The 26,356-nt window shown below is 40.6% G+C and overlaps 1 protein-coding gene across 9 annotated transcripts in view; it reads left to right on the top strand.

Annotated features, from left to right (window-relative positions):
- LOC104151180 (SAM and SH3 domain-containing protein 1) overlaps nucleotides 1-26,356 on the top strand; it is a 591,062-nt gene that overhangs the window by 518,357 nt on the left and 46,349 nt on the right. For 6 of the 9 annotated variants that reach the window (XM_068938785.1, XM_068938791.1, XM_068938792.1 and 3 more), the window contains exons 3-8: nucleotides 7,260-7,310; nucleotides 7,432-7,481; nucleotides 18,922-18,962; nucleotides 20,541-20,627; nucleotides 21,962-22,074; nucleotides 23,809-23,910. In XM_068938785.1, coding sequence (XP_068794886.1) covers nucleotides 7,260-7,310; nucleotides 7,432-7,481; nucleotides 18,922-18,962; nucleotides 20,541-20,627; nucleotides 21,962-22,074; nucleotides 23,809-23,910 — 444 coding nt within the window. The remainder of the gene's footprint in view (nucleotides 1-7,259; nucleotides 7,311-7,431; nucleotides 7,482-18,921; nucleotides 18,963-20,540; nucleotides 20,628-21,961; nucleotides 22,075-23,808; nucleotides 23,911-26,356) is intronic. The other 3 variants (XM_068938786.1, XM_068938793.1, XM_068938794.1) reach the window with 1 other exon arrangement.

The following is a 26,356-nucleotide window of genomic DNA, read 5'->3' as shown; positions in this document are numbered from 1 at the left end:
ACTTTGAACACCCTCACAATCTTCAAGTCCTTCCTGAAAAACCTCATCTTTCATTTTGTTTTCCAGTATTATTTCTTCTCACAAGAATAGTTTTGGCCTTGCCTGTACAATGAAAGTTTAGCTGTTGATGCTGACATCTCTTAGGAGTTTTACTGAAAAACGACAAGACTTACTGGTGTCAATTAACCTGCAAAAACTCTAGCGTAGATGCAGTTATGCCACCACAAGAACACTTTGCTATTTTATCACTTGGGTAATGAGTATAAAATATATCACTCAAAGACTTGCTGTGTCCCAGTCACAGGTATATGCCTCTATGTTAATATATGTTTTCAGCACAGACAGCTACCGTATTTTTGGGCCTGTTTCCTCTTGTTTGGGAGATTGCTCAGAATGTATTTGATTTTTCTCACTGCGGAGTGCCACATTCAGGTATCGACTTTCTTTTCTCTGAAGCTTTTTGCTGTTGTTTTTTTGTCTCTGTTCTGTACTTTTGCTGGATTCAGACCCTGTTTGTTGCATGTGAATTTATGGGTTAGTACTGTGCAGCTTTTCAGTGTTGCAAAGCTTTGCAAATGCTGCAGTCAGTTTCTGTGTAATTGCTAATGAATTATGTTTTCCAAAACCACTGTGGAATGTTTTTCCACCCCTGTGGCTTCCAGCCTCAGTGATAAATGCAATGTGTTAGAGATTAAAAAAAAAAAAAAAAACTTCTGTTTTTATGGTTGGCAGAGGGGAGAATATCAAACACTTCTCTGTATGACGTATAATGTTCAATAGGTTCCAACGTTTACATCAAGCTGAGAGAGGTATGAGGTTTTTCTATACCTCATACTAAAAGCGGGCATGAGAGTATTTTAACAGTCCTTTCTAAAGCTACATTTCATCAGTAGTTAAGCTAAGCGTTTGCCTGTGTCTGTGTTGATATATCTCGAGGCACTGAGAGAGTATTTGAACTGTTATTTCATGTGTAAAAGAAGTATTTACTTGCTTGAAGTCATAGTTTTTAACCATTCCTCCCCCATAGCTCATTTCTGATGGTCCAAAGTTTTACTGCTGCTGGAAAATGTATCGTTTAGGCTGTGTCTGCTCTGGGTGTAGCGTGCAGGAGTAACGGAGCAGGAAGCCTCCCCTCTTCTCCCGAAATGGGTAAAAGGATGGTCCGGGGATCACAGTCTGAAACTCAAAATGGAACTTTTACTAATCCGAACCATCAGAAACTCACTGAGCTGGGTAATTCCCTCTAACACTTGCTGAGGTGGGAGCCCCAGGGATAGGTCTTTTTTATTTCTTTACTTTGATCTATGACCCCCAGCTAGTGACTTGTAGGCAGCTTCCATTAAGCACCTGTGTACCTGTGCTGTCCCTGCACAACGGCTTGTCTCAGCCTTCTCCAGACCCTCTGCAAGGGCTGAAATACCACGCCTGATGGAGGACTCTAGGCAGAATAATTGGTTTCAGATGAACTATTAGAGACCTTCGGTGCTCTGGCTATCTTTCAGATATGGCTTTATTTAGTCGTTTCAGAAGCTCGACTAGAACAAGCAGTGCGTGTTCAGAACAAGTAGGGGAAAGGTTTGGGGGAAGAGGCTGCCAGCGTTTTCTCGCAGAAATTTTCCACTGTAGCTGTTTTATTTATACATGCTGAAATGGGCTCATAGATTTATTTATAAATTTAGGAGCATTTTACCCATCTCCTTTCCCAGTGGCTTCCGACTGCATTTTCCCGGCAGTCATCTAGATCTCATTTTGCACAGTTTCTGTCCGCCCGGGGAGATGAATCCTATCTTAGCATCTGCACAGGGGTGTTTAAATTTGTAATTCAAATGGGTACAGCTGCTGTGGTAGAAACTGTCAAGAGGTGCTTGCATTTTTCATAATTATAAGGGATTCGTTCAATGAAAAGACTATGTATGGAATCAGCTAAGTTATGGTGTCAGGCAGAGATGAACCTTAGTATTCAGGTAATCAGAGTATGCGAATGCCCCTTGTAAAAATGAATGAGTCCTGCTGTGGGTTCCCATGTTTCCCTTAGGAGGCTTTTCTCATCTATCTTTATATATTTCTGTATTAGAGCAGTAACATCTTCAGATAGACAGGGATTTTTCTGCCTGCTGTGTTCTGTACAGAACAACTGAACTGACGTTATCATAGGAGGAAGAGTCCCTCATGAATTCAAAACCTAACCATTCCAGTCTGGAAATGTGTTTCTAACTTCCCCGTGTAATTTGTGTTTTGTGCTTTCTTCCCTTGTGCATTTTTCAGGCTTAGTTCATATGTGATTGTAAAACTGTTTTCAAGATTTTTTCAGAGATGGTACTGTACAAAACAAAAACCACATTATTTAGTAATCTGAAATTATTTGAAAGAAAATATATCTAAATGATTCGGTAAATCACATAGTAAGCAGCATACTAAATAAACAGAAAATCTGCCTGTGAGGGAACTTCTTTCTTGAGCCCTGAGGCAAACAACTTAAGGCTTGAGGCAAAAGCCACAAATCTTGCTTGTTAAGTTTGAAAATCACGTTTTCTTTACAAAAGAGAGATTTGTAAAAAGCACTCCATTGACTCATGCTTGCGCAGGGGAGCATCTGAGACTAGTCAGTTGAAATCAGTAGTTGCTCTCTGCAGTATCCACGTTGTGGAGAAGGTGGTGGTCCCGGGCAGACCTGAAACAACGCTGCGGTGCCTGCCCTCCCTTTCTGTAGCTTCTGGATCAGAACTTGAGCCAAAGCTCATGTCCTTATCCCACAGCTGTCGTTGTGATAGCAGCACCCCGTTGTGATAGGTGAAGAAGAAGGCAGGAGGGAAGCGGGACTTTTGAGAATGTGGCTTTAAAGCTAGGAGAATAAAGTGCAAGTTAAGATTGTTTTAAATCAGCAGGCTGCATCTTGATGGAGAAATCACTAGTTCAAATTCTGTAGCTTCACTCTGCCGGATGTTGGTCACTGATTGTACCAGCTCCCTCTGACTGTAAAATCAGTATGCGAGATTCAGTGCTGTGCTAACCTTGGACCTGAAGAGGGGAGCTGGGCAAGCCGGTGTTAAGCCACCATTTGGCCTCTCTCTTATGGGCTGCGCTGGGGATTGGATGTAATTTATGAATATCTCCATTTATCCGAGATCTCTGGACCTTGGTTGCTATGATCTAAACAGTACATAAGACGTGTGATACGCATTGATAGTGTCTGCCTAGGACAGTGACTCCTTCAGGCAGGGCCCCTTAAATCCAGAAATCATGCAAGTAAATCAGACGCTTTTGGGAACAGTGGATTTATTCACATAGCTTAAGGAGACTGCGCAGTGAGTAGGATATTTTCTGGAATGTGCAGTCAATCAGATATTTCCTCCCATCACTGGATTTCTTGCAGTGGATAGTGTATAATTGGCATGAATGTCTGGTACTCCTCAGGCAAGCTAGAGGGATGCACAGAGCAGGCAGTTATCCAAGGCAGCAGACTGCTAGGACAGCAAATACCTATAGCTCTGTCACCTGCTTTGTCTACCTCAGAGTCCCGGAAATGCAGGCTAGGGATGGCTGTTACTGCAGTGGCTGCTCTGTAAGCCCAGGCTCTTCCATTTTTTTTGGTTTCTTTTTAAGATTTGGCTCAGAATGGTGAGAAAGTACTTTCCTTAAACTGATCTTTGAAATTGTTTTTTTGAAAAGATGTTATAGTATGCTTGAGAGTGTGCCAGTCATATAAGGTTTTGTCAACTTTCCAGAATTAGCCCATGGGGTTTTTTTTTAAAAAAAAAAAAAAAAAAAAAAAGCCCTGAGTCTGCTGGATCTAAGTCAGAACAACCTGTGGATTTTCCTGTGAGGTCTAGAACCTACATAAATAGAATAAGCAGAGAAAAATTCTGTGATCTGTGGTGCAGATCCCTGCCAGAGGTTCAGTGGAGAGCTCTGTTACCCTAACACTCTCAGTTTCTTGTCTAAATAGCAAAAATATCATTCTTTTGGAAAGATAGGTATATTAATCACAGTGATACAGGGTTATCGGGTGTTTTGCATTCCTGCACTGCAAACTACAGCAGTAGAGGCAGGGATAGGAGAGTTGTCCTTGTTGCTGTCCTCCACTGTCATCTTGATTCTGTAAAACTGCTCCTGTTGTAAGAGTGGGCTTCACAGTAAATGAGACAAAAGAAAGTGAAAACAGTCAACTTCCTTCAGGATTTTTTTTACATGCAGCGCAGCTGCTTATTCCTCTGAATAGTTTTAGTTTAGACTGAAAGTTATAACCTGCTACCTAATTGCACTTTCAATCTACAGCTTTACAAGCAACCCACCTGAGCAAAAGACTTCTGTAGAGTATTGGGAACCCACATACCTTGTAAATGATAATTTTCCCCAAAACTAGAATGGTTTTAGGAAGTGTTTGCAGCAGGCAGCTTTTTCAGGCAACAAATAAATCATCAAAAAGTAGAATATTTATTGTTGAGAATTTGCAGTCTAAAAGTGTGTTGGACACACACTGGATAGCTGATAAAACCTTCCTTTTCTCTTCTGTGCAGCAGTGTGTGGACAGCACTCGTGAATGTGATGTCTGAGGTGTGGGTTTTTTTGTTTCCCACCTTCTTTGTGGACTGTGAGGCCAGGGTGGGAGAGTGCAGGAGAAAGACTTGCAGTGATATGCCTGCAGTCCGTTCCGGATGACAAATCCTTTTGGCTTCCAAAGCTAATGGAGAAGGGGAGGGAGAATCATCTACTTCTGCTATGTAAAATGGTAACAGTGGGTGATAGGGAAAAAAGGATCTTAAAAGATCTGCTGCTGTCCTGCTTCCAAATAGCTGATTTCCCCTTCCTGATCTGTGGACATCTGTGGGATTTCCCTGGGCTCAGTCCAGCTTCTGCTTGACTATGGGAAGGGCCTTGGTGGCTCCGACAGTGAATGAATTTGGTTCCTTTTTCATGCTGACTTCAACTCAAGGACCTCTGTTCACTTTTCATGCTATAAAACCAGCTACCCAGAGCACAGCTGGGCAAAATCCTTGAGTTGGGCTATGACCCTGTGTCAGTCGTGACTGTATCATAACAAATACGTGGCAGTGAGCCATTCTGTGCACTTCTGTTGCCAGCAGTAGAAGTTGAATGAGTTCTGTGATAATAGTGTAGACTCCTCTCTACTCTAGATTTTGCAGATTTCCTGGAAGCATTAATCCAATACCTCTTTGTGGCAGTTAGTGCTAATAGTGCTATTCAGTATTAGAGAACTACATTTTCAGAAAAATGTGTCTAATTTTCTTTTGGTATTAAATCTTAAGAATGTTTTCTCAGCCTTTCTGTAAACAAAGGGCATAGGAAGTACAATTTCATAGAGGTAAAAGAGATTTACGTGTAGGCTGAGGAATGAATGGATGAAAAGTCCTCCAGTATTGAGAAAGAAATCCATGTCCTTTTTTCTTTTGGGGAGGGTTTATGCTACTGTGCTTGCTTACTCAGCTATGATGGCCTTTTGGTTACAGTAACAAGTTTGCAACAACCTCACTGGGGTGGAACTGGCTGAGAATAAATAGGTTCCTCTATTGTTTCACTTGCAGATGAAGCAGTAAGCTGTAGCTTCAGTACTGACAAATAATTATAATTCGTTCCTTCGTTCTAATCAGAATTTTCCCATTGACTTCAGCTAGACTCGTTGCTAATAATAGGTGCCTTTTAGGTGGTTGGCTTACAATCTTAAGTTAGATACCATGAGTGGGACTCATCTCATCTAACTCAAGGCACCTAAAACCAGTCAGGTGAATTGTTCTGTAAAAATTCCTGTCTCTCTCCATTGACTGAAAAGGGAGTCTACAGGACCAGTTCCAGGAGTAGGTGGTTACATTTTAGACGTTGAAAGTAAGGTGATATGAATTCTGTTCTGTTGACAAATTTCTGCTTCAAAAACAGGGCTTGCTGAAATCTATCATTATCACCTTTTCACTATTTTCAGCCTGGAAAATGACCATTTAATGCTGAATTTTCCCTGTGTATTCTTCTTTAAAGGAATTTTTGGGGAAATACCATTTACCCGTGATCTAGTTAATTTTGTGCTGATCTAGTGTAATTTTTGCTCCTACATGTATCTTTTTTTTAATTTACAGCTGTATCAGCAATACAAACGTCTGCATGAGGAAAATCCTTGTTGCTGATTGTATTTGCTCCAAAGGATGTTTTAATATGCATGAAACTAAACAAAATAAGAAGAAAGTGTTTTTAATGAAAAAGTAGCAATAAAATCTGAATCTTACAGCTGTACTTATTATCAATATACTGTAAGAGAAATTATGGTGATAATTTTTACTCAGCCACCAGTTTTCTAAAAGTCACATTTTGATTTCATTCCTTTCAGAAACAGCTTGCGAATGTTTTTCTGGGTGCATCATTAGTGCAGTAACTGGGACCCAAAGGACCTGGACTTTGTTCCCAGCTCACTGTCACTGAGCAACACCCTTGACACTGTGCTATGTACAATTATTTGTATCTAGAAGTGAACTGAGTTGGCACTATCTATGTGACTTAGAAGAGAAGACAGCGAGTGAAAAATACTATTTTTATTCTTAACTATTATCCAGCATATGCTTGCTCTTTATTAAATAATGCCTACAAGTTTGAAACTAGCAGTTGCTCCATCAATGTTTTTGAATATTTTTGTTGCGGCAAAATATTTGTAAATAAAGTTTGTTGAAAATCCTGTGTTGCAACTGCCAGTGGTAAGAAAGTAGGAGGATATCACATAAGATGCAGAATCACAGTCTACGTTAGCCACATGCATTTAGGCTCATGCAGTCTGTTGACAGAAAAGGCTCCTGAGCTTTAGCTTTTTTCCCCGTGGTTACTAGGGGCTTTAACCTGTCTGGAACTCTGTATGAGAGAGAGACATCAAAATGGCTTAACAATATACTGCAAATAAACACAAAAGAGAGAGAATTATGAAATATTGAAAAGACTGATAGCCCTCTTCCCTGAACCTCTGTTAAATGTTGATCTTTTCATGAAAATAACTCATTTCTCTTTTTATTTAATTTCGAAGCATTTCTATATAGCAACCTTACGTTGTGCTATATTCTGCAGTAGTAAGAATGGTATTAGCTTTTACTGGAGTATTTCAGAATTTCTCTGAAAGTGGTTCCTTCTGGAGAGGTTAATGTACCCCATTTGAAAAGTTTTCAGGTTGTCCAAGGTTCTCTTATCCTGTGTCTTTCCTTTCCTGTCCTTCCGATTTCTTCTATCTAGTGTTTAGATATTTTATTAACTTGACATCTGTTGTGTTTTAGGAGAAACCTGATGCCAGCCCCACATCTCTACAGCTGCGATCCCAAATTGAGGTAAGCGCTGTGATTTTGATCATCTATTTCTGTTTGTTTGTTTGTTAATTCATTATTCTGTATAAATGGGGCAAAGGCTGCTCTTGTGTCTGCTCTCACTGCTGTGTGTCTTTTCTTGCAGGAGTCATTTGGCCTGAGCAGTGCTGCATCCACACCTGACACTGAAAGAAAGTAAGTGAAGGCACAGGAGGTGAGAAAGGATAGAGGGGAAATTTGATACATATTTTCTTTTTCTAGGGAATAAATTGATTTTTGATTGCTTTGATGTTTCAAGATTCCAGATCCAACCTCTGTTGATGAAACCCAGTTCGGAACCTGCTGCTTCTCTCTTTTTATTAATTTTCTCTCTTTTTATTATCTTTGCTTTTTTTTTTTTTTTAAATAAAACAAGGGAGAGTTGTTGTCTTTTCTCCCCTTTGCAAGCATTTGGGATGTGCATACACTGGTAAAACTGGTAGTCAGTTTTGAGGAACATCATTGATTTCACATTCTCTGTAAGTGAAACCTGCTTAAAAAAATAACTTTCTGTGGCTAGACCTAAAGGCACCCAAAAAAAGATAGGCAAGGGGAAGGGAGAGTTACAAACTTAAACCACTTTCCTCTTCCTGTGCGCTCCTGAGTTTGTAACTGTGCTTTTGAAGAAGGTGCCAAGGGAATGGAGTATTTAAAAACAAGTTAAAAGGAACTTTAATTTTAGCAGTCCTTAATAAAAACCTCTCTGTATGGACTGAGAGGGTTTCTGTTTACTGTCACCTCCTGCTGCAATGTGTGTGCTTGTTTTCTGTACTTCCTTCCTTTGATCCCAAGATTTTGGATTTCTACTGCTAAGGGTAACGTGCAGCAGCGCATGAAAACAACTAACACTGTATTTCCAATTGCCTGCACTTTGTAGCGTGGTGCCAGCTGGAATAGTTCAGAGGGTGTACATGGAATCCAGTTTTGTATATGAGGTGCTTTAGTAAGCTTTTATGATCCCATATTTGAATATCTTTTCATGTAGCCGTAATTCAACATTGGACCGTAATTCAGGAAAGTTTTAAAAAATTGCTGCCATTGCTTTTGCTAGTTCAGCAGAACCAGTGTCAGTCTCAGCAGGAGCCCTAGCTAATGTGGGAAATGGGGTTCACCTTACTCAGTGCTGGGTTGCAAAAGTTGGGTGTCTGGTACAGAACAACTGCTTAGGTGCTTCATGTAAGAACTTCAGAAAGATGATTCATGCCAAAGATTAAAAAAAAAAGTGATAAATTATCTTTCAGAGGTGCCTTGTCCCTCTTCATCAATCTCAGAGAAAGCACAGGTGACCACCTTGAGATAGATATTCATTTTCAAACAGCATGTAAAACGGGGTCAGTGATGGTGCCCAAAGTAGAATTGACCTCATCTGTCTTAAGCTGTTAACAGAGAAAAGCCTAAGTGGCATAGAGTTTAGAAGTGATGCTTCAGATATTGAAAAATCTCTTTCATATGGAGAAGGTCTCTTCAAGGATACCTCCCTACCTTTCATTCTAATGACACCAGAAGTGGCAAGTGGATGGGAACATTACAGGGACTGTAGGCTGGGAAATAAGCCTCCAAGGTTCTCCTATAATCATAATACATTTCTCTCAGTCTCAAAGCACTTTCCCTGTGTGTGAATATCATCATCCCACTCACTTCAGGTGATGATCAGATGGAGCTCTCACAGGAGAACAGCACACAGTTGGGAATAGTTTCCAGCTCTTACAAGTTGTAGCCAGTTTCCCCAAATGTATCTCTGTGTTGTACTACAAATAACTGAGTGATGCAGCAATATCTACAAAAGCATCTTCTGAGTGACTGTATTCTGAGACAGCCCAGTTATTTCACTGGAAGAAAAATAACCTCATTATCTTAGTTCAGATGGAAGAGGCCTGTGATTTTTCTGGACCTTTCAATGATGAAAGTGTACTTTTTGAGGATCCATTTATCAGCTGAAGCACATACGTGATTTACCAATCGCGTATAGGTAACTGGCACAAGGGAAGAAAAACTGTGCAGAAAAACTGTGCAGTAAGAAACCAGGCAACATAATGCATTCTAATTTGGTAAAGGATTGAAAATAATAAATAATATCTACTTAAGGCCATAGAAAACAATCAAAACAGCAGTGATACAGGCCCATACTTATTAATGATAGCCTGCCCCATCAATGCTGATTTCGTTCCTCCAGCTCAGAGGCATTCCCTTGGCAGTTCAGCTTGTTCCAGAGAGGGAGAATTTATAAAATTGATCTGCAGGAACCCTTTGAAATCCATCAGATATTTTTGTTCTTGCTGCTGACATGCTAAACTTTTGCTTGTTGGGGCTCAGTATTTAATTTATGGCTTTCAGCTGAATTTGCTGCCTGGGCATGCTAGAAGAGACAGGGAAGCTTGTCCCTTTTGGGACAGTGCTTCTGGGGCCTGCCCACTGCAGTGCTGTATGATAGATATGAGGTAAACCTTTTACAAAACTTTTCTTGGTGGAAAATTCCAATGTGCTAAGCCTGAAACTTGATGCAGACGTGCATTGGTGGCTCCTATTCAGAAATAGATTTGGGGGCAGAAAGAAAGATTGGTTTCCCTCGTACAGCCATCCAGCTGATGAGGTGCTGAAAAATCTGTTGTTGTGAATGTTCTTCCAAGGCCTAAGTAAAAGCTTGGCCAAGAATAAGTTACATTTCCATGCATTGCAAATACAGCCTTTTTTGGGGAGTGAGCTAAGGTTAATTTCAGTATGGTACTCTGAGTGGATGGCTTTAGCAAGTAAAAGCAATCCTGGAAGAACTGCATGTTGGGACAGGGAGGAGAGTGCGAAGGGCTCAGTGGAACGTGGTAGTTCTTGGTGGCTTCCCTTGCCTGAAGTTGCTGTTCGTGCACCCCACAGCTTATGCTACCAAGGTCTAAAGTTTTAAAATAACACATCTGGACGGTTGTTTAATTTGACCGAGTTGAGAGATTCCAGACAGAGTGAGGCTTTGAGGGAGTCTGGAAGAAGCTGTTTATTTTAACCTGGTTCGGTTTTGTTTTTCTGTGGTACCCAATTGGAGAGAAAGACTGACAGGCTCCACTGTACACCGCAGTGAAAACAGATCAGCCTTGAAGCTCTGTGGTAGGAAAAAATCCACTTCTATGGTCATGCAGTTTATGTGCAGTCTTGCCTTAAGTCCTATTAACCGTGCTGCCCAGGTCATTATTATTTCCATCTGTTCAAAGGCACTGTGAAATTAGTTGGTCCCTTCAGTCCAGCAACTTGCTGAACAAGTATCTGTCTAGTGGGTGATCTGGTGTAACACGGAAGAGCAGCCGTAGTGCCTGGAGGGGGCAAAAGGGGTTAAATGAGCCTGGAGGCAGAGTTACTTGTCACTTCAAGTAATTGTCCTTCCCAGGGCATTTGGAGGAATATTACTTTCCTCTGTTGCTGGCAACACTGCTGCTGTTCGGTAGATGGTACTATAAAAAAGACTGTCCATATGTATGGACCTGTTCTGCACATTATATATGCCTTAGCAAAGATGTTTTTTGTTGAGTTGATTCTGATTAAGCAGAGAGAAAGTCTTCACTGTAGCAAAGGCCTCTAAGATTCCCATGAAGTTGTGTGGAGGATAACACCAAGGGTACTGATGTGGCCTGAAAAGCTATCAGTAAACAACGAAAGACAAAGTCATGTTTGTTCGAGCATTCAGCTCACAATTGCTCTGAGTTTTTGGCCATGCTAGCATTCCTGTTGTGAACTGAAACAGCTGGGCAGGCTTCCTAGTCATATAATATTCAGCAAAAAACGCAAAACATGTAATGACTTGTCTGAAACTTTTTTCCCCTAATAGTAAATTTCGTTCCCCTCTGCCATTTTCAAAATTTCCTTCTCCTTTTAAGTTGCACTCTTATTAGCAGATGTGGTGCTAGTGTAATTTTGCAGATTCTCAGTCTGCCTTCAGCAGAGTGGCAACAACATCTTTAACTGTAACAGTGATATTTTTCATTTTGAACAGATCTCCCCAGGACTGCGAGTGCTCCTGGACAGTCACACTGACTCCTGGGTTTGCTAGAAGAATGATCAATGTAACAAATAAGCAGTAAATGTGTTCTTAGTAGTCATTATTGCTCCTTTGTCCCATAACATGTTGATCCAGGGATGTATTCTATATACAATTCCCATTATTTCTAACTGATGGCAACACCCCAAGGATGTTTACTCAAGCAGGGGTATTGAGCAGGATTTTCTCATAATTGTAAACAGAGTATTTAAAACAATGTAACCCAACTTTTAGCCTGTTCCCAGTTCCCATTTTGAGCAGTCAAGTCTATATGACAGACTGATGAGCTCTACATGTTTGCCAGGAAATCCAGGTTAAACCCCGTCCCCTGAACTCAGGCTTCTGCATCCTGACTCTCATCCTGTTTTTAGAAGAACTGGGGATGTAGCAGAGGGGAAGTTGTGTGTTTTCTCTCTTGGGAAATAGATCTGTTTGCCCTCACTGGCTGGTCACTCTGCCGGCTTCTGGGCAAGTTTCAAATTGGGTGTATCAGAGAACTGCCAGGAAAGAGCTGACAGGAAAGAGAGGGGAGAGAGTGCGATACTCAAGAGCACTGCATACAGATACGATGAGGTACAGTCACTCCTGTACACTCATTTTTTTCTTTGCAGCTGCAAGAGAAAGGAAAGATTAAAGACTTAAAGATTAAAGAATTAAAGATTAAATGCATGGGGTAACAGTTGTGGTTGTATCTGGCATGTCATGGGTATTCTCACCACCTTTGCATGCCAATGGATGTTACAAATTGCCACCTCCTACATCAGTAGCCTGCTATTTCTTGAACCGTCCCATTTAAACATGTTGCTGACCAAGTAAATGGTCGTACTTCACGTTTATGCACACACTACAGTCTACCCTGGTGTACTTCTCAGGCAACAGCACGGTGCATTTTAAGCATTCCCTATCCAGTGAGCCTCAGGACCTGAATGCCAGACCCTCCCAGCATAAGGAGTTGAGCAGAAACGGGCTTGTCAGGCCAAAGATGCTGGAGAGCAGCATGCCCAGGACGGCGTTGCTCAGGGGCCTTGCATGCCAGCACGGAGGAGCTTCTGCTCCTCCAGCAGCTGTGCGCTTCACTCCTGCTTCAGCTGTTCGCAGAAGTGAAAGTCTTTTTCGTGCTCTCTGCATGTGTCGGACATGCGTCTTAAACTGAGCTCCTTGCACATTGAGTTCATACAACTTGTACCAGTCCCTGGCTGCATGTTATGGATGGTAGAGGAGGAGCTGTAAGCTGCTTGGTAGCTGGGGCTTTCTCTGCGGTTGTCAGCAGGCAGCCAGTGAAGCCACAACAGAAGTGGCTATCTGCATGCGTTATCATCTCTGTAGGAGAAGCTATTGACTGAATCTATTCTTAAAGGTTTGCTGCAATGGATGTGCTGTAGTAAAGTCAGTCACCATCCTGTGGGATAAACTTGAACTCTAAACCAGCCTAAGGCAAGGAGAGTGCCTACGGTTCAGTGTTTCCATGTTCCACAGTGTTTTTCAGTGAAAACAGCAGTGCCTTTAAAAAAAGGCTTTCATTTTGCATAGAGTTCATGCAGGTCTTAATTCTGTCCCTTTTGGTATGCTGATTTCCTGGCCTTTGCCAGTAATTTTTGACAACAGATTTCCTAATCCTCTTCCTCTGAAGCCTGCGGACTGTAGGTCAAGCTTTGAATGCAGGAGGTCATTAAACCATTACACCAGGTCATGGATGTGGGGGCTCAAATTCTGTCGTGTTCGGTTCTGGCAGCTTGTCAGGGCGCTGAAATCAACTGTGGCAGCTATCTGTGAGCTCGTCCGCAGGGAAACGGGAGCGCTGCTCTGACGGGGGACATGAGGCAACGAGAGGGAAACTGAGAAAACAGAAAACCAACAAAACCTTCATATCCAGGATGCCAAAGGCTGCACTCAATTAGGGAGAGAATAAATCGTTCCTTTGGGGTAGGTTAAAAATGGAAAGGAGTATTGGAGAAGAGAAGGGGAAGAAATAAAAGCTTGCTATACTTGAGATGTCTATGTTTAAGATGCGTTTCTTTATACCCTGTGCTTGCAGGAATCAAAAAGAATCAGTGAATGTGTATGGCCCTGTATTCACTTGTTTGGCTTTGACTAAATCAGGCCTCAGATTATTCATACTGCCTTTAAACAGCCTCCCGAAGAGAAGTAGGGCAGGAAACTCCCACAATAGCCCTCACAATGGGAGCGAGAGGCCAGCCAAGCGCGGCCTGCGACACGTGAGCAGGGAAACCAGTGTGCCTTTCAGCAGCTGGAAGACGATTTCCATCCTGGTAACTTTGTATTAGCAAGCATGAAGGGCCCTTTTCACAGGGAAGCCAAGCTTGTCGCAGCTAGTCAACGTGGCAAGTAACGCCCAGGGCGCGCGGAACGGAGAGGTGCGTTGCGTTTGTTACCCTGCTCCCCGCTCTTTGCTGTCAAAGAGTTTGTAGTTGACAGTTACCTGCCTCCTGGCTCGGACCCCTCAGTCGCTTAATAAATACTTGACGTAGCAGCCTTTGCCTGCTGCCAGTTACTGTGCTGAGCTTGTGGAGCCAGCGTGGTTATTTCCGTGTTGGCTGTGGTAGGAGATGCGCATAGGCACACACAGCCCACAAGCAGCTCAGTGTTTTGTTTCCACTGAGAAAGTTTTGACCTGCTTAAAGAGCCATCGCTATGGAAACCTAATGAGAAGATAATTGAATGAAACGTCTTTGCTTCCCCTCTCGTTCTCACACTGATGCCAGCAAGGTCAGAACCTTGTAGGCCTGCTTTCTCCTCAGGTTCATGCAAATTTGATAAAAAAAAAAAATACTAAAGGCCCATTTTCTTCCCTCTGCCAGCTCCGGTTAGATAAATTATCTTGTGTTCAGTCAGGAGCAGTTATAGGTCTGTCAGTTTTTCATACTAATTATGTGACTGGGCCGTTTCTAGCGCACACAGATAACCAAATGGCTTTGCAGCAGAGCCAGTGCAGGCTTTTGTATTGGTTATTTACCCCTGTGAACGTGAATGGTAGTTGCAGATTGAAAATCCCATCCCAAGTATTTTCCTCAATGGGCTATAAATAGTCGTTGGGAAGAAATAAGAGGGCTAGTACCAGCTTATTGAAGATCATAACAGTAGTGGTTTCATTATCCGACAGTGTTATGCACCTGTGGATTTTATGGTGCATAAATGAGATGTGGCTGCGTGTTAAAGCACATCTGCATTTAAAATACTTAGTGGTAAAACAAAAACCTGCCAGAGATCATGTCATTCTCAGCTCTCGTGTTTGTTTTGTTTTGAGAGTGATGAGCTTTCAAAAGTCAACAGACGCATTGATAACGGCAGCCCATGGTGTCATTTGTTTCCTTTTCCAATTCAGTAATGTACCAGCACAAAGCTTTTCACGTCTCGGGGCACGTATGCCTGTGTGTCTTGTCAGATCAACTACTGTATATGCAAGATAAGCCCTGGCATTTTTCCATCTGAGATCAGAATCAGTCCAGAGTTCACAGGTAAAGCTCTAGCCCAGAAGTTCAATACAGCCTCATTAAAAGCCTTGTTTGTAGTCAGGCACAGTCTCAGTGGGCCTGTGTCGCAAACGTGTGCGTTGGTTCTTCCTTGCGCTCTGATTTCTGGAGCCTCTCTCCAGAATTCGAGAGGTAATTTATGAAAGGAAGGAGTGGTTTGGTAGAGCGAGGTCATTCCAGCTGCTGAAGTTTTATGGGAAGACAGGTTCAAGGACCATTTTGCATGCCGGGCTTTGCCATTGCTCATGTAAAGGCGATGAACCTACAGGCTGCAAAAAGAACTAGAAGTGCCCTCCAGAGGCAGCCCTCGTGTCCAGCTCCTCCTTATCAAAGGCATCCTGTCTCTTCTGTGTTTTTTAAGAACCGTCTTAAAGCACTTAGGCCTTTTACTGCTTCTCTCCCATCTTCTACCTTGTCCAAAGCTTGTCCAAATGGGAAATTTTAACTTCTTTTCCAATTTCTTTACAGCTTATATCTATTTGTTCTTGTGCTTGTTGTATTAATGGGTGGCAAATTATTAAAAAAAAAATCTTCTTGCAGCTTTCAGTTTGACAGGCTGAGCAGGCAAAACTTTTCCAGTCTTCTGTCTTAAGATAAGCTGTCCGTTTCCCTGGCTATTCTAACAGCTTTTACTGGTTCGAACTCATCTTTCTGGAACGTGAGTGATTACAAATTGTACAGAATATTTCTGTATATATTCATTTTTCATGCTGCCATTGGAATTTCTCATCCTTCTGCCTTTTAGAATTACAGTGGGTTTTTCTTTGGTGATCTCTTATCAACTGGTATCCCCAGGTACTCTGTCATTTGCAACTGGCAAGCTTCCGCTGTTTGAAAGGTACAGCTAATTTTGTGTCACTGAGTGTTCTGACATAATTTACTAAATTCCACCGAAATCCGTCATCTCTCTAAGGCAAGAATGTAGAAGTATTTTCTGCTGTCCCCCAAAGTAGCTCCATTTTTAGGTATTCTGTGATGCTGCCTTTTTTTCTTCCCCCCTCCCCCTGAGTTTCAGCACTTTGGCCCCTAGGGGACCTAAGTACAGGCCTAGAGTTGGTTTGGAATTTGTGAGATGAATGGATTAAAGTTTTGACCCATTCTCAAGCTCACTTCCAAAGATTCTACATTGATAAGAAAATACTCCTTCCCTCTGGCTATAAATCTTTTTTTCTCCCTTCTTGTTTGAACATATACCCATAGATTTTGTCTGCTATATGCTGTGACAGAGCACATCTCATGTGAAAGCTTGCTAATGAAGTTGTACATCAGACCACAACAAAAATGAAGGCCTCTACGGTGGAGTAATGGCATTTGGCTCCCTTTCAGACACACAGCGCTGAAACTTCTGCCAAGTGTCACTGCATCATTAACTTTCAGTACAAGTTATCAGTCTATGAATGGAAGAACACAAATCACTTTCTGTGCACGTTCACAGAGGAGCTGCGGATTTAACACAGTAAGGGAGTGCAATTGGCAAATCAAACATAAAGCAACTCTGAGGTACCGTGGAATTTTTCACCAGACATCTAGGAAGTAGAACGCTTGATTGATTTCACTGAGGATTTTTAGAGTTGTCTGGTAGAACTAAGAAGCAAATGCCTTATCTTATCAGGCTGCATGTGGTAGGTTTTTGTCAGCATTTCCATCTTTTAAGACCAGCTGTTAGCATTTTCAAGGTCAGCCCAGGCATGGACGATTTCGTCTTTAGAGAATGCATGAAAGGATAATCCGAATTTGCATCCTCTGATGAAACTCTATATAGTTTTCAAATCAGTTATAAATGAGAAGGCGGTCTGCTTCCTGTGGATACTTCTCTTTTACTCACTGCATCTAGTTCAGGAACTTCAAAAGTTTGCTCCTACTGCTGTTCCCCTTCTTTGGTAACCAGTGTGGGATGAGCTGGTGGCTTCAGGCTAATTCCCAGTGAACAGATGCCAAATGACAAACATTGCCACTACACCTGCTACTTATTTGAATCCCTGTTGGCAACTACAGAGGAGAAGAAAAGGATTAAAATGGATTTGGAGGTTAGACAGTGCAAGAGATTGCCTCCCTAGTTTGAGGCTGATTTCACTGATGAAGAGAAGTTCTGATGATTAATAGATTTCATGTCTAACGATGGTGATTTGGTGCGTTTTGTGAATACTGAGTTCCTGTAAGATAAATGGAGTGTTTGCTTGATGGGTGAGGTCTATGCCTAGGAGCAGTATGTTGATAGGATCAGGTTTTTTAGTTCTATCAGAATTTGGCTTTCTTTTACTTTGTTGTCTCCATACAAAAGTTCACCTACTTTTTATCTGGTCTCCCATTATTTAGACAATATTGACAGCTTTACCTTTGAACAGCAAGATAAAATCCTGGCCTGTTGAAAGTCTGTGCTGATTTTGACACTGGCTTTTCTGGGGATTTTACCTAGAAAGTCTGAGGGTTTTTTACTCCTGTGTATGTTATTCAGGCTTCTGAAAACTAAGCATTTGGCTGCAGATCACTCTTCCCCTCCAAGGGTAAACTTTTTATCAGCAAGGTAATTAGTAAATGTCTCTTTCCACCTGATGCAGTCCAAATCTGAAATTTGGTTACTTCCATTCCTGCAAAGCTTGTACTAGATTAAATTTCTAATCAGACTGAAATTAAAAGAGGTGGCATTTCACAGCTTTACTGTGCCAAGCCCTGTTTGCCTAGATGAATTACTAAATCAAACTGAAACTTCATACTGTCTCATTTCCCCTTTAATGATGTCTTTGCAAATTGATGAGTGTGTTTTTCATGGTTACAAAACGTTGCCCAGTAATTGCTTACATCTTTTAGAATCTGAACTGGTTTAAACTAAAATTTTCCTTCAAGAGACTTACTGAATTTATCAAAAACTCTTTAATGCCCTCTTCTGGGAGTCTTAGCAAAATGCAGGGAGCCTGCGCAAAAACTGCAGACAGCAACTAGAATATGCCGTATATGTATTACGTGACCTCATTCAAAGAATGATCCGGCTTGAAGTCTGTTTGATATGCTGGCGTATGTGTGTTTCCATTTTGCATACACCCAGTACAGCCAGAGCACAATAGGGCATTGTCATGTTATAGGGTAGAGCTCGCAGAGCAAAATCAGTGCAGTAATGCTTTGCACTTGGAGCCTCAAGCAAAGCCATTGAAGCTGGCAGAAGTCGTTTCACTGGCTTGGCTCAGCTAGGTTAAATAGAGAGTCCCATAGGAAGGCTTCAAAGAATTTCACAAGATTTGGTAATTTCTATTAGCTCCATTTATACAGCCAGAAAAAAGGCAGCTGAGTGGGGTGATGTTGGCTCATCAGAGATCCCACAATGAACCACCGGCACAGAGTTGAAATCTGTTACTGAAAACTGGTTCAATGAGCTTAAAGACTGAGGGGAAAAAAGAAAAGGATTTACTCACTATTTTGGTGGGATGTTTGTGAAGTCCATGTTCTGTTAAAATAAGTCTCTCTAGCTAGCTTTTGATTAAGGGAGTATAAACTAGTGGGAAAACAGACAGATAGGAACGAGGAGAAAGAACCTGTAGTCTCCTGCCATCTATGGACACATTTCATAAGGTCTGGACAAGATTTTTTCACCGTGTCTTTAAATCTTTACTCCTCTCTTTCTCACAGCAGCTTTCTGAAAGTTTAATAAATGAATATTTTTAAAGCATTTTCAGTTGAAAGACATGTAGTTGTGTAACAATCTTAACCTATTTAAATACCAGCATGCCAGCACTACAGCTTTTAAGGCAGCAGAAATACTATTTAACAAATAAAAAAGGAGGGAAGTATGTGGAAAAAGTGTTCATCTGAGGGATCCCTATTCTTCTTTGGCTTAACCATAGGTTTCCGTCAGTATATATATTTCTATGCTGGTCACAAAGGGCTTATTTCAGAGCTTTCAGAGGGGAACTCAGTTAATGTGGTCAGACCAGTGGATTCGGTTGCTGTTTCCAACTTGCTGTGCTGGGAAGAAAAGGGAAGAGAAAACAGCTCATGATATACTGTTTGGAAACTATAATTTACTGTAATCAGACAGCTCCCTTGAAACGTGAGAAGTCTGCATCAATAAGTCCATTTCTCTTTTGTGTTCTAGGCTCTCTGTTCATAAATCAAGTTCTGAAGAAGGCTCTGTAGGTCAGTATATTTCATTTTATTTGATACTTCAATTGCATTCTTAAACAGTTTTTCATTTGTGCTTGTGCTAGGATGTGAAGAGCTGAGTAAACATAATGCCAGCAGGAGTCAGCAGCATTTGGGTGTGTGGGGAGGATGAGTCTTTAACAGCTTTAAAAATGAGATGTTGGGTCTCTCAGTGAGAATCTGCCCAACCAGAATTGTCATTTCATAAATACGCAGCTTTTGATTTGTTCTATTGAATTTCAAATATCCAAATGTTAGATCACTGCTAGCCTATTCATTTGTATTCTGAAAGCTACCACCAACAGTGAATAACGAATTTTTTGTTATTTATGTTAATGTCATGCCTGAGTTTCTTTCTTTGTTTCTGAAGTATTTTGCGTTCGTAAATACGTATTGGTTTTCCGTTGTATTTCTTTCTCTCTGTCTCTTTCTCTTTTTTTTTTTTTTTTTGGCTTTACTATAGTTAGTTCAGATTGTTATCCTAACTTACTAGTTAAGCTGATAAAATTCTGGACTTTTTTATTTATTTTGTTCTTTGAAGACGAGAAGAAAGACTGCGTTCTTTTAATTTTTCTTGAGACATCACACAGTCTTAATTTGGAGCTATGATTCAGAGTCAGTAAATCCAGTTTTAGTGCTCCTAGGGCAACATCCAAAATACTGTGGTCATATGCAGAAATGCAGTGGTCAAGTATAAACTATGTTCATCTGAATTTTTCAAAAGCGGAGTGATGAACTAGCTCTGTATCAGTAGCCTTTCTGTCAGATAAGGCACACTATGTTCTCTTGCAGATGGCATTAACTTTATAGCAGGCACCCTGGATAGTTCAATAGAACATAATTATATGCCTTCCCTTGATCCAGATCCTATTTCTTTTTTAAAACAAATACTTCTGCGTCATCAAGTAATGCATAGATCTGATGATATTAATGGAGATGGCGTCTCAGCCTCGTACAGTAGAGGCACACAAAGTGCTGGAGTCACAGATGTGGCTAATGATCTCATGAAATTTCTCGTGCTAAGTAGCAAAATGTGTGTGTGTGTATACGTGAGTGTGTGTGTGTGTGTGTGTATAGATATATATACATACACACATATATATGTATATAGAGTATTTGTTTTCTGTATGGATATGCACGCACATATTGGAAAATTCCTTATCTGACTTGTGGTTTAGGCTACAAAGTTGTGGTTCAGCTAAAGAGAATAAACCAACAAAACATTTCAAAAACGCTTCCAGGCTTGACATTAACAACTCAACAGATATCAAAATGAATATAAAATATTTTCTCTTTATAGTTCATACTATGTAAGTTATTGGCTTATCTCAGCTCCTTATAGCATTGGCAACTATCAAAGAATACGTGTTTCTGTGGAACAGCTTCTTCAGCGTGGTTCCTAGTACGGAATACATCAAGAAAAACAGAAGATTTGGGAATTCTTTATTCTTGTTTTTGCCTTAGAAAATACAACTTGATGCTTGAAAACTTCTCTAGTGTTTATGTTTCTTTCCAAAATTCTCCTTCTCCTTCCCCTCATCATCCCCCCCCCCCTTCCCACTTTCCTTTTAGGGAAAGCAGACTGGAAAAAGAAGAATAAGTATTTTTGGCAGAACTTCCGAAAGAACCAGAAAGGACTAATGAGACAGACTTCCAAAGGTAAATCCTTCTAAGGACACACAACTTAGCCATATAAAATGTAAGGAGCAAACATCACAAAAGAAAAAAATTAATTTGTAACAGTGTGGCAGTTGTTAAGGGTCTGTGGATATGCAAAGCTCAGGAAGATGAATTGCATTCTGTGGAGCTGCAACTGCGTGAAGCTGGAGGGCTTCATACCTGATGGTGCCTGTGTCAACGATCGTGCATGTGCACGCGGAAGCACACGCACGCTCTCGTATGCATTTATAAATAGTATGTGTAAAGTAACCAGATGCTTTTCCTTCTTATCCTGACTTGATGTGAGAAAGGCTAATCTGTTTTAGTTAGGAAGGTGTTTCACCTTTCTTTGACATTCTGTTACTTTGACGTGTTTACTTTAGGTCTGAAGCCAATCTTTCTCCCATTGCAGGAAAAGCCACTATGAGAAGGAGTAATAAAAATGCATCTGGTGACTAGTGAAAGCGTAGAATCCATTCCACTTAAATTGTCAGGTCTCTTTCTCTAGTGCTTCTCAAAGATACAGCTGTGTGTTGCTTCAAGTATTTTTCTTCATGAAGAAAATTCTTGTTTCCCCACGTGTATCTGTTAGATCCTTATGCTGCAAACAGATGCTTCCCCAAATCACGATGACTGTGTTCAGATAGATTGTGAAAGATGACAGGGAACTGTTTATGAGGTTGAAAAGGGGCACATTTACACTGTTAGTTAAGCATGGGTCCTTGCCTGCTCTCCAGACAAGTTCTAACTGTCCATTTTAACATGCTAAGCTCATACCAAGAAGACAGGTCCTGGATTTGGGAGCCCAAACACATCCAACACCTTGTGTTAGCTCAGTTGCCAGTTTCATAGTCTGGACAGATAGAGCAATGTGGCCTGTCTGCAGCTGGGAGGGCTCGACACGCCGTTCCTGTAAAGGCTTTGCATCTGCTGTAGCAACTGACTACAGTATTCCTCACAGCTAAGTTCAGGACTTTTTCTGCTTTTAGTGCTTTCTCTTTTCTTTTGATTTTTGTCTCAAATGACTTCAGGGTCAATAATCACGTGATGATTTGGGTCACATTTTGATTCTCCTTGTTGTGCTCTCTTGTTTTCGGTGTCAAAGTAGACTTAGTTTTGTAGCCCTAATTTACTTAGCTTGTCAATAAGCTTCTCATTTGATTGTTCACTTACACCATTCAAATTGTACTATGAGACCGCTCTGTCTGTTCTGGCCAGCTGGATCCCTGTAGCAACCAGGTTGCAGGGCACTGGGTGAAATCCCATTTGAATGTACTCCTCTCTCTGTGCATGACCTCTTATACTTGCCTGTTATCTCTTTCTTTTTCCTCCAGGAGAGGATGTAGGTTACGTGGCCAGTGAGATCACGATGAGTGATGAGGAACGGATCCAGCTAATGATGATGGTCAAAGAGAAGATGATCACCATTGAGGAAGCACTGGCTAGGGTATGATATGTAAACACGTTTCAGTTTCCTTGAGAAAGATGGTTTAGGATGTAGGAAATGGCAATTTGGAGTTTGTGGTTGCTCAGGAAGGATAGGAGAAGGGGAGAAAACCTGCCTGTTTATCCTATCTCACTAGATAGTATAAATTAAATGGTGATTTTCTTGTTTATGGGAAAAGTGAGATTTAGCTAACCACAGATGGGAGTCATCTCAGCCAAAATTAGATGTCTAATGTATGGCAGATGAGTTGAATACTAAAAGCTTTTACTTCTCCCCATTGGCTATAAAGGGAGCCAGTCAGGGAAAAGCTCAAATGTAGACATTTACATTGCAGTTGTCTAAAGTTAAGGGAGATAAATCCCACCTGTAATATCTCTTATTTTTCATGCATGTACATAAGGTTGGGTTTTTTGAATAGTAAAAGAAATCCTTCAGTGTTGCTAGGGTTGCCTTATTTCCATCAGAATGGATATACTTGTTATCGTTTTCATGCTGCTAAATTACGGCTAAAGGACAGTTTGATCGAAGGCTTCCGTTCACCAGTTAAAAATGTTATAAAATATTAACTTTTAAGATGAAATTTCTTCTGCTTGTTTTTCTAGCTGAAAAAGTGGTATTTTGTTTTATTAAGCTTCAAGAAAACATATTCAGCCATTTTTGGCATTAGACATTAAAATGAGAACAGATGTCTTTTTTGATAAATACAGTGGCTGACACAAGTGGTTCTTTACAAAACATGAATGTTAACGAACCCCAGGAAAAATAACCATGAAGGATTGTATTTGTACAGCAATAAGACTGAGATTTTAGTTGCTCAGGAGATGAAAGGTCACTGTTAAAGTTTCCCTACCACTCTTGATTTTATTCCCATGTGCAAAATACTGTGATGAAACACAGAATTCTGTATGAGCACCTGAGGTTCAGAAAATGAGAGTCTGATCCTGAACTGGCACTCAGACGAATACTCTTTACTTACACGTTACGTCTGAAAATATATTATCACAGAAGATAAAGTTATGTTATCTGAAAAAAATAACCCTTTGCTGGGTATCACGTAATGAAAAAAATCCAAAATTTTAAAATTAACAAGAGGTAATATTGAGAATTCTTTCACTTCTCTGCTGTTAAAAGTTTTGTGTGGAGAGGGTTGCACCCAATCTATAGAGTTCAATGTATATACTGGTATTGATTCCCTCTAGTGGTCTGAATTACTAGCAGCAACTTTTATTTCTGTGATACCGCTAGTTCTTGTCTGATCCTCTGGACGATTTGACTCCAGTGGGATTAGTTTTTGTGTCTTAAGCCTTTTATTGGAAAATGAGAAAGATAGTTTTTAGTTTTACAGTTATGAAAGATGTAGTTTCTCACTGCAGATAATTTCCTTTGTGAAGGAGATAGGTAGACTGTGGTTATTTAGTCTGGCAAGTGTAACCTGTGCTTCCGAGACAGAGATGCATAATGTACATCTGGTGAATGACAGTCTGTCAAAATTCAGTGTTTATAGGTCACTCCCTTTTAAAAAAAATTTATATCTCATCATGAAAACTTTGAATTCTAAAACACACATTAATTTCAGTTTAAAAACAGGTGAGACATGCAGTGCAAAAATTCTGAGTTTCCTATTTCCACAATGATATGGTAGAAAGCCTGAAAGAACAAGAACTCTTGCTCTTTTATGAAGACTGATAGTTTCTTCTCACTGGAAAATGTTCACTCTGTCTTTCCAAATTTCAGCTGAAGGAATATGAAGCCCAGCACAGGCAATCAAGCACTGTAGATGCTACAGACTGGCCTGATGGTTCCTACTCAACATTTGATGGGTCTTCCAATTGTAATGTAAGTACCTGTCCTTCTGATACACCTCTACAGTATCATTTAATATTCTACAGCTTTTATTGCGGTCCAAAAGTAACCTGTCTTACAATGGTGATCTCCTTAATGGCAGCTTATGTACCGCTTGACCTTGTGCTGCTGTGTTCTGTCAGCAGAAAATCTTTAACATGGATTTAAAATCTTCCAGGTTTGATGTTGTGGGCAAACTGTACTTTAACTGTATGCAAAATCAGGTTTTTTTAAGTCAGCCCTTTGTCAATTAGCTTTTGAAACACAAGCGATACTAGGCAAAATAGTTGTGTTTCAAAACATAGTTGTCTTTCAACACACAGCACAGGCTTTTTAGATTGTTTAGCGGGAACTGTTACACTTCTCAGTTACTGTAAATCAGCAGAGTTTCTCAGGCCTTCCTCGAGCTTGTTGATGCATCCTAGCTGAGGATCTGACTAAGTCCTAGCTGCCTGCAGCTTTCAAACAGTTCCAGCTCTGCGTTTGCTAACTTCAGCCCAAAGAGTTTGCAGCTTTTGCCAGACCCATAAACAGCAAGGCTGCTTTCCTCCCTCATTTTTACTTTTGAGCTGTGTGACTTCTCTTGTTTTTATGGAGACCAGACAGTCTTTGTGTCACGCCATACTGAATTCATTAATTTTTCCTTCCAAATATCTTCATTTTCACTGAGTAGTTTATTCCCCTTCATTTCTCCAATTGAAAGTTCACAGATAAATCTTACAGATGAGCACATTCGGCTGTCAAATCCAAGCTCTTTGTAGCCCACGTAATTGAATCATAGGCCTTTGAGCCCATTGATTGATTTATTTATTTTATTGTCAATGGAATTTCCTGCTAAAAGTAGCAGACAGTTAGTGTCTCCTCTCTAAATGAAGAGAGGAATGCTATGTCATTTTATGAGATGTTTAAAATATTTTGTGGTAGAGAAAGATTTTCTTGTTTGTATTGAAAAACGGGTAGGGGGGAGGTGCCCATCTCCAGTTAGATAGGCCAAGAGGGGGATTTATATTGCCTTATACTCTATTCTGATTTATCAGAAATATGGGAGGAATAGCGAAGGAGTGATCCTGACTCCTCTGCACTGGTTGTTTATCTCGGTAAATGCTGTTTTGATCTATTCCTCCTTAGTATTTATAATCTGAACTTTCCTGGGTTAAGGCCTTTGGCTAAGGTCCCCATAGCGTAAGAGCTTAGAAACTCTCATTCACCTTGGTCAGGGCTCAGAGGGATACTGAATTGCTCTCTCAGATCTTGTGACAGTGGTTTACTCTTGTGTTGAAGTTACTGAAAGCTGTGCATACATCTGAGGACGAGATGTGACTCAGTATTTTCTCCCTAATGGAATAACTGGGCATCTTTTCTCTGAAATTATTTTCCTTAGCTGTCTTTACACTTTGATCCAAGTTGCATCTCTCTGCTTTTCTGGTAAGATTTTAAGCATCTTCCTGCTGAGTTCTGTATGAGATCTGTATTCCATGGTTCTAAATACCTTTGTAGATTTTTGCCCTTGCTGTTAATTTTTATCCTAGCTGCATTTAACAGAAGCTGTGATATTGCGCACCTTCAAGGGAAAATCGAATAATGTGCAAAAATGAGGCTTCACGTTAGAACAGAAATCAACTTGGCTTCTTTCTTTGTGGACCAAAAAGAAACTAGGGCAAACTGGGGTGAAATACTTCGGGCTGTAATTGCCATGCAAGAGGGAGGAAACCGAGCAGTGCAGACTATCATATATGTCTAGAGATAGGGCTTGTGTACGCTCAGACTGCTTTGCCAAAGGACATCTCTGTTAATCTAAAATGACTAATTTTTGAGAGGTGCAAAGATAATCCTGTCTTCAAGCCCTTTCTTGGCCAAATAGGTTGACTTTCAATGCTGTTTGTGTGATTTGTACTCTGAGAATTTGGAAACTGAACTAAAATCTACCACATTCGTTTTATAGAAGCCATGAAGCAAAGATGTTTTTGCATATTTTAAAAACACTCTGTTAAGATAGCCCACTGTTTTCTAACCTCAGAAAGTAGTTTACAATATCAATCACTGAAACTGAAATTTCTGGTTTGGATTACAAGTCCTTGGGCAATACTCTTCTGATTTTGTTGGCATTTTCTCCTGTTTTCTTGTTTTTTCTGTCTCATGGTCAAATTGTTACTGGACAGTTTTTAATGGGATATTGTGATCATACTTGATCATTTTGTGACTGTTTTGTTTGCACAAATTAAAAAGTGAACAGCAGGATAATGGCAAATGGAGGAAATTTAGGAAGGACATAATTTTTCTCTACCTTTTTTAGTTTACATGCTGTGCGTTTGTTCTGTAACCCTGGGAATTTAAGAGAGATCAGGAGACTAGTAAAACAGCTTTTTTTTTTTTTTTTTTTTTTGCTTATCCTTCTTTCTTCCTAGGAAGAGGAGATTTGCTGCTAGTTAGGAGGACTTGG

The sequence above is a fragment of the Struthio camelus genome, chromosome 3, assembly GCF_040807025.1.
Source record: "Struthio camelus isolate bStrCam1 chromosome 3, bStrCam1.hap1, whole genome shotgun sequence".
Classification (NCBI taxonomy): Eukaryota; Metazoa; Chordata; class Aves; order Struthioniformes; family Struthionidae; genus Struthio; species Struthio camelus.
This window is presented reverse-complemented; position numbering and strand designations above follow the sequence as displayed.